The sequence below is a fragment of the Pelodiscus sinensis genome, chromosome 1, assembly GCF_052426305.1.
Source record: "Pelodiscus sinensis isolate ZL-2025 chromosome 1, ASM5242630v1, whole genome shotgun sequence".
NCBI lineage: Eukaryota > Metazoa > Chordata > Testudines > Trionychidae > Pelodiscus > Pelodiscus sinensis.
In genome coordinates, this window is record NC_143052.1 from 87128755 (window position 1) to 87137287 (window position 8533).

The following is an 8533-nucleotide window of genomic DNA, read 5'->3' on the forward strand; positions in this document are numbered from 1 at the left end:
TATTCCACCCTTCTCTAATTTGAAAGTGATGCCTGCAAGGAATATTAAAATACCTAGAGAGCATTTGTGGGAAAGCATCTATGCAAAATACAAAGAATCCTGCTTTGGCATCAAAACTGGAATGTCCTCATCTTTCAGCCCATATTGACAAGCAGTGGTCAGGCTTTGAAGGCCTGATTATACCCAGTACAGAAATATTTAGACAGGTGACACTTCAAAGATATTTATTAGTGTTTACATGAATAAAACAGCTGGTGCCACTAAAATTCATAAGATTTATTCTAACCCATCTCAGGCTATTTTCAATTAAGTCTCCATACAAATTAACATAAGTACATACCTTGACAAAGAGGAGCAAGGAAGGAGTATTTTAATATAATACATAGACATTCAGTTGATTCAGTGTACGTTTACAGATCAAGTCAAGTCAGCTCCCTTTACAAGAGTCAATTCCCATCAGTCCTATTTACAGTGTGTGGCATTAACTTGCTTGACTGAAGAGAAAAGGTTGCTTGGATGTGTTTGACCACCATACCATGTGGCAAATTGTTTTACTGCCTACTCTTCAAAGCCTCCACCAACCTAAGGGGGGGAAAAAAAGCAAATTTACTTAAGTCAGTCCATTTCTACTATGCTGAGAGGTTGTGCATTGCACACTGGACTAATGAACAAAGCATGAGCTATGACATTTAGAAAGTTAAAATGAGCACTAAAAATATTAAGTGTTTACATCTTTTTGAAGAGCAGCATTATTAGTTATCAAGAGTTGAATTAAACAATTATTTACCATTCCATTGCCTCATCAAGCCCAGTGCCTTTAGTTGCAGAGGTTTTGAAAATCTGCCACTTTCTGTCCTTCAAAGCTGGTAGGCCAAGTGAGTTTGCCATTTCTGTGGGAGTCATGGCCTGCTCCATGTCCTGTTTGTTTGCAAACACCACTAAGATGGCTTTTTTCAGCTCTTCTTCCTAAAACAAAATTCAAGTAAGTAACATTTTTCTCCTGACCTCAAGAGAATTTAAAGCAAGCTGCAGCGTTCTATAGGTAGAGAAAACATTGGTTTTCAGTCTCTCCTTATGAAGAAAAGAAAGGTCCAGGCTTACTGGGCAAACCTTAGTTAAAGTTTGATGCCAGTTGTTTGCTCCTAGTTAGTTTCAAACAAACTTGTACAGAATACTTAATCGAATTGAATCATTCATTGGGCCAATAAAGATATACAAAGTGTATTAAATTCAACTACTTAGCACACAAGTCATCCTATTAAAATCAGTGACATTCAAAGCCAGCCGACATGGGCCCCAAATGACAAAGCACTATGAAGCTATTAGTAACAGATTAGATTCAGTCTGGTACCCACACAAAGGCTTATCTGTACTGACATGGAAGACTGACAAAAGCATTAAACAGATTGCATGGAATTAAGTTGTCCTACTTCCTTCTGAAGGAAGTAACATATTAAAGCTGCTATTGAAATATTTGCAGAGTTCATTGTAGTAATGCTGATTTGTTTTAGATTTTCTAAGAGGAAAGATCTGCAATTAGTATTTCAAATTATCTAGAATAGTGCCCTTGTTTTCTTACCTCCAACATGGCGACAAGTTCTGATTTTGAGATGCCAATTCTGTCTCGATCACAGCTGTCTACTACATATATAACCGCATCCGTATTTGAATAGTAACACCGCCAATATGGCCTAGAAGAAGTAGTAGTGGCTAGTTTAGTTTTACTAAGTGAAAGGAACCCAGCCCAATGGCAGATTGATGGCCAGTGCTTGAAAAAGCCACTTGGTTCAGGGAGAGTAGAGTTACCCCCACACCAACATGACTGGCTTAAAAGGGGGAGGGAAAGGCACAGACCAGTCCACCCACTACTGCTCAAACAAGGAGTCTTGAAAAAAGAGTAAAGCTACTTTGGTACATCTTCATGCTTCCCCAAAACAACTTGTCCCCACGTTAACTTCATGGTTTTGAAAGGGCAACACAGAAGAGCTGTTTGTAAGCCCCATTTTTTACCCTGAAAGCTTAATAAAGTTTCACAAAACTAGTAAGAAAAGCATCTGTCATGGATTTTGCTATTAAAGCAAAATAAGGCAAGCAAAAAAATATTTGATTATGTGGACAGACTGGTAACTGAGTTCATAGTTAACCTTCATTTTAGAATAACTGTACCTACTGCCATATTTTATTTAGGATCAAAAGTGAGGTCTGCACTTGAGGAAAGCAGTACTTGATCTTTAGCATCTAAAGTTTGTAAAAGTCTATTTTTGAAAGAAACATGACAATTTTACAACACAAACTTAAGAACATGCCATACAACCACTATCCACTCATGTTAACTGAAATGCTTCTAAAATCAATTTTATGAGCTTGATGTTGAAAAATACAGAGCACCAAAATTCTACATAGTCACGTGAATATCAAGCTCCAGTTGGTCATTCCAGTGTGGTTATGCCATATCAGTCTTACCTGATACTTGTCTGTCCTCCTAAGTCCCAGACTTGAAACTTTAGATTCTTATATGTTACTGTCTCAACATTGAAACCAATTGCTGAAATATACATAGAGAGAGACTGTTAGTGCTACTGTCAGAGAAGACATTTCAACAAGAGAGAACCTGTAATGTGTTCTAACTTCAATTAGACTCTTTAATCCTCATAAGTGTAAATAACTAGCTCTGGAGACTTTAAGTCCATATTTCTCCACAGGTAATGTTAGTGGCTTCTTTTTTTGTGATCCAATAGTGCATATTAGTACCCCAAATGCATGGTAACAAAATTCAAATGTGTGGCTAAATACTTTGTGTGTAGTTAGCAACATTAAAAGTCTTTTCTTGTACTTCTACAGCACACTATAGTAACTGGAGACCCCCAAACAAGGATGCATGAGTTTCCAGCATCTTCTAAAACCTGCAGATTAAACTATACATTGTGTGTGCACACATCTCAAAGAAAGTCTATATATTAGATCGTCACTGGATCAATTATTCTTTACAGCACTTACTGGGGATGGTTGTAACAACTTCACCAACTTGTAACCTGTACAGAATTGTTGTTTTTCCTGCCCCATCTAGTCCCAAGATTAAGATTCTCATCTCCCGAGTGCCAAATAAACTGGAAAAAATAGTGGAAAAAAAGCCACCTAAAAACAAAGAACACAAACAAAATTTTAGTATGACGTTGCACTGGCATTAACATGAAGTCAGAGGTTTGACAAATGTGTCCTATTGAACAGCATGAAGTATCTGCTTTAACCTGAAGTACTGGATTGTTCCCTTCAGTGGAACTGAACACAGCACAAGCTGTTGATTAGTTACATACCTGTTGCTCAACCACACCTACCCATTCCTGTTCTCTAAAAGTTTGACCTTAGCAAGATCAGGTGGCAGAAGTAATCTTTCCTGCAGTCAGCATTTGTTTCTCTACCAGCCAGTAGTGAACTAATTTTTTTTACTATTTTCCTCTGCATTTTTTGGTACACTAAATTACATAGGGACCTTCAAAACCTGATAATGTTAGAAAGGAAACTAAGTTCTCCTTCAGTATCACCCACCCACATATATATTTATTGGTTTAACAGAGGACATGTTAACTGAGGCCAGGCCTACGCTATACACTTCACATTGGTAAAACTATATCGCTAAAGGGTGTGAAAAATCCACACCCTACAAATGTACTTATAGCAGCCTAAACCCCTGGTGCAGACAGCTCTAATGTTGATGAGAAGCTTGACAGATGAAGGCAAGCTGTCCATGGGACACATCCACCTCCACAAGAGGTGAGAGCTAACTACCGAAGCAGCTCTCATGACTGTTTTAAGTGTAGTCATGCTTTCAGTGAGATTGGATGCATTTATAGTCAGTGCAAATGTCTAACGCACCTTCAGAAATAGGGAGGTAATAGTGTAGTCAATTAACCAATAAGCAAAAGCTTATAGTTTAGACTACACACATTTCCTCCCCTCTTCCAGTAAATTTTTTAGCAGGCTGGCCAACAAACCTGGCTCAGTCCTGGCTCTCACAGGGTCCAGGACCAACCCCCGCTGCAGCTCTGCATTTAAAGCGTATTAGGAGCCAGGTGGGCAGGCCAGGCCGCCTGCCTCAGTTTCAGCTCACACCAGATCTGGGAGGTCAGTCCCACACCCAGACAGAGTTGCTGCCATCCTCTATCAGAAGCAACAGCACAGGGTGACAAGCAGTTAGTCCACAAGGGGAGCTGTTTTTTAAACGGGTTCCTGCCTGGCACCCTGCGCTGCTGCCTCTAATGTAGGGGCAGCAGCACAGAGTGGCAGGGGGCTCCTCAGAAGTGGGGCTGGAGCACACTGGCTGCCAGCCCTGCCCCCAGGTATTACAGAATAGTTGAGTAATCAATAAGAATTCATAAGGTTAATCGACTATTCAATTAACCGATATTTAACATTCCCTATTCAGAAATGCTCCTCTCGGGTGGGACAGAAATAGGGTGGCTCAGCAGATTGTTAAGATTCCACTATGGAGGAAGACAGCACAGTACTGCAGACTAGTTGAAAGTCTGGTAACGTTTTCTTTTGGAGATTCGTTTTTTAATCCAGATAGAGTATGTTCTAGTCAGGCCTTAGTTTCAATTCAAAGCTTTAAAAAGCTGGGCTAGATTCAAAATTTGACCTTTTTGATAAGACACACCACCAAATCAAATTAATTAGAAACTTTACATCAAACAGCTATGACTAGAAGAGACACTCTTATAGGACTCCCGTTGAGAGTCTATGGGTTAAGTTTAGAGGTGCAAACAACACCAGTGATGTTGTGGTTGGTGTCTGCTACAGGCCACCGAATCAGGTGAATGAGGTAGATGAGGCTTTCTTCGGACACCTGAGCGAAGCTTCCAGATCACAGGCCCTGGTTCTCGTGGGGGACTTTAATCACCCTGACATCTGTTGGGAAACCAATACGGCAGTACACAGGCAATCGAGGAAGTTTTTGGAGAATGTTGGGGATAACTTCTTGGTACAAGTGCTGAAGGATCCAACATGGGGCCATGTGCAGCTTGACCTTCTGCTCTCAAACAGGGAGGAACTAATAGGGGAAGTAGAGGTGGGTGACAACCTGGGAAGCAGTGACCATGAGATGGTCGCTTTCAGGATCCTGACCAAAGGAAGAAAAGAGAGTAGTAAAATACACACCTTGGGACTTCAAAAAAGCAGATTTTGACTCCCTCAGGTCTGATGGGCAGAATCCCCTGGGATGCTAACATGAAGGGGAAAGGAGTCCAGGACAGCTGGCAGTATTTTAAAGAAGCCTTATTGAAGGCACAGAAAGAAACCATCCCAATGCACAGCAAGACAGGCAAACATGGTAGGAGACCGGATTGGCTTACAGGGGAAATCCTTGGTGAACTTAAGGACAAGAAGGAAGCTTACAAAAAGTGGAAACTTGGACAGATGACCAGGGAGGAATATAAATGTATACCTCGAGAATGCCGGGAGGTTATCAGGAAGGCAAAAGCGCAAATGGAACTGTGACTGGCTAAGGATGTGAAGGATAACAAGAAAGGTTTCTACAGGCATGTTAACAAGAAAAAGGTGATCAGAGAGGGTGTGCGGCCCCTATTGGATGAAGGAGGTAACCTAGTGACAGATGATGTGTGGAAAGCTGAAGTACTCAATGCTTTCTTTGCCTCTGTATTCACGGACAAGGTGGACTCCCGGACTAATGCGCTAAGTGACGCAAGATGGGATGAAGATGGACATCCCTTGGTGGGTAAAGAACAGGTTAGGAACTATTTAGAAAAGCTAAACATACACAAATCCATGGGTCCGGACTTAATGCATCCGAGGGAGTTGGCAAATGTCATTGAGGAGCCTTTGGCCATTATATTTGAAAAGTTGTGAAGGTCGGGAGAAATCCCAGATGATTGGAAAAAGGACGATCCAGGGAACTATAGGCCGGTCAGCCATACCTCGGTTCCTGGAAAAATTAGGGAAGGGATCCTTAAGGAATCCATTTTGAGGCACTTGGAAGAGAGGACAGTGATTAGGAATAGTCAGCATGGATTCACAAAGGGAAAGTCGTGCCTGACCAATCTGATTAGCTTCTATGATGAGGTAACTGGCTCTGTGGATGTGGGAAAGTCAGTGGATGTGATATACCTTGACTTTAGCACAGCTTTTGATACAGTCTCCCACAACATTCTTGCCAGCAAGTTAAGGGAATGTGGATTGGATAAATGGACGGTAAGAGGGATAGAAAGATGGCTAGAAGGCCGGGCCCAGCAGGTAGTGATCAATGGCTCGATGTCAGGATGGCGGTCGGTTTCTAGCGGAGTACCCTAAGGTTCAGTTCTAGGACCGGTTTTGTTCAATATCTTTATTAATGACCTGGATGAGGGCATGGATTGCACCCTCAGCAAGTCTGCAGATGACACTAAGCTAGCGGAGAGGTAGATACGCTCGAGGGCAGAGATAGGGTCCAGAGTGACTTTGGAGGATTGGGCCACAAGAAATCTGATGAGGTTCAATAAGGACAAGTGCAAAGTCCTGCACTTGGGACGGAAGAATCCCAAGCATTGTTACAGGCTGGGGAACAACCAGTTAAGTAGTAGTTCTGCAGAAGAGGACCTAGGGGTTACAGTGGATGAGAAGCTGGATATGAGTCAATAGTGTGCCCTTGTAGCCAAGAAGGCTAATGGCATATTAGGTTGCATTAAGAGGAGCATTGCCAGCAGATGCAGAGATGTCATTATTCCCCTTTATTCAGCTCTGGTGAGGCTACATCGGGAGTACTGTGTCCAGTTCTGGGCCCCTCCCCCACTACAAAAAGGATGTGGATGCATTGGAAAGGATCCAGCAGAGGGCAACCCAAATGATTAGGGGGCTGGAGCATATGACCTACAAGGAGAGGCTGAGGGAGTTGGGTCTGTTTAGTCTGCAGAAGCGAAGAGTGGGGGGAAGGGAGGATTTGATAGCAGCCTTCAATTTCCTGAAGGGAGGTTCCAAAGAGGACGGAGAATGGCTGTTCTTGGTAGTGACAGATGGCAGATCAAGGATCAATGGTCTCAAGTTACAGTGGGAGAGGTCTAGGTTGAACATTAGGAAAAAATATTTCACTAGGAGAGTGTTGAAGTACTGGAATGGGTTATCTAGGGAGGTGGTGGAATCTCCATCCTTAGAGGTTTTTAAGTCTCGGCTTGACAAAGCCCTGGCTGGGTTGATTTAGTTGGAATTGGTCCTGCCTTGGGCAGGGAGCTGGACTTGATGACCTCCTGCGGTCTCTTCCAGCTCTATGAGTCTTCGATTCTAAAGTGGGTTTCAGCCCACAAAAGCTTATATCCATTAAATGTGTTAATCTTTAAGGTGCCACAGGATGCCTCCTTTTTGCTGAAACAAACTAACAGCCCCTGAAGTTTTGCTGTGAGAATAACCCACATACACACACGCCAGTAAATGAAACAATGAATTCACAGGATTGTGCCCCCTCTCGCCTAGAGCAGGGGGCTGGACTTGACCTTCTGAGGGCTCTTCCAGCTCTATGGTTCTTTAAGTTCTTTGCCACCTAAACTGATGCATTTGCTGACAAACATCCGTGAAAGGAGCTTTAACATTTCTTACAGGTCGTGTCCTGTTAGAACCCGCCCCCTGCCAGCTCTTTAAACAGCTCCCTGCTGGCTTCTGCCATAGCTCAGCACCAGGGCGCATCCTCCATGTGGAACACGCTGCTTTGCCGCCAAAGGGCAGTTTCTAGCAGCAACACTGGGCAGTGCAGATGCCCCAGCCCAGCGCCCCCCTGACTGGACCCGCCCCGAAGCCTCCTGGACGCAGGTGCAGCCGCCACCCGCCCGCTCGCTCAAAGGCCTTTGCGAAGACACCGCAGCGTTCAACGCTTCGCCCCCCCCCCCCCCCGCGCTCACCGGGCCCCCCGCGCGACAATGGCACCGACCAGCCGGCACCCGCCAGCGCCGCCTCCACAACTGGGGGGCCCGGCGCCGCGCCCCGTATCGGGGGCCCGCGCCTCGCGCTGCCCGCCCCGCGCCTCACCCATGGTGCCGCCGCTGCCCCAGGCCGCCGCGAGCAGCTTCCACGTCGGCTCCGCAGCTTCAGCCTCAGGAAGCAAGTAAATGAGGCGCCGCCCGCAGCGTCCCACTTTCGGCACCGAGCCGGGTCGCGTGGCCCGCGCTGCTGACGGGTGCAGGGGCCGCGCGCGCGCGCAGGCTTCTCCGCTCCCGCGAGACGAGGAGGCTCCCCGCCTGCCTAGGGGCTTCTACCCGCCAACGCGAAGTGACGAATCTGCGGGCGCTAGAGCAGCTGAGAAGCCGCCGGTGGCGCGAAGGGCGGAAGAGGCGAGAGGGGTGACGCGGCTGGAAATGGGGCGGGGATTTCCACGTTACGCCTCACGTGCTTCCACGCCTGGCTGCGACCTCCTGCGAAAGCTCCGCGCCTCGGCGCCGCCCCCTGCCGGAGGGGAGGAGCGGTGCAGGGACATCACCAGGGCCGGCTCTGATTGGCTCCCTCCGCTGCCGGTCTGGGGACCCGTCTGCCAGGGGAGAGAACTGCCCTGCAGCCGCCA

General features: G+C 45.6%; 1 protein-coding gene across 1 annotated transcript; it reads right to left on the reverse strand.

Annotated features, from left to right (window-relative positions):
• Positions 1-207: 207 nt before the first annotated feature.
• On the reverse strand, positions 208-8156 carry ARL1 (ARF like GTPase 1). Its single transcript, XM_075934312.2, has 6 exons — positions 8005-8156; positions 2998-3135; positions 2464-2545; positions 1580-1691; positions 788-966; positions 208-582 (listed from the first exon to the last, which is right to left on the reverse strand). Exons 1-6 carry the CDS (start codon positions 8006-8008, stop codon positions 552-554), a joined length of 546 nt encoding a protein of 181 aa, XP_075790427.1. The 5' UTR covers positions 8009-8156; the 3' UTR covers positions 208-551.
• Between the last annotated feature and the right edge of the window lie 377 nt (positions 8157-8533).

Coding starts and splice junctions, on each gene's coding strand:
- ARL1 (XM_075934312.2), bottom strand. Junction 1,692..2,463: donor GGAGGACAGACAAGTATCAG/GTAAGACTGATA, acceptor TACTTCTTCTAG/GCCATATTGGCGGTGTTACT. Junction 967..1,579: donor AACTTGTCGCCATGTTGGAG/GTAAGAAAACAA, acceptor ATTTTGTTTTAG/GAAGAAGAGCTGAAAAAAGC.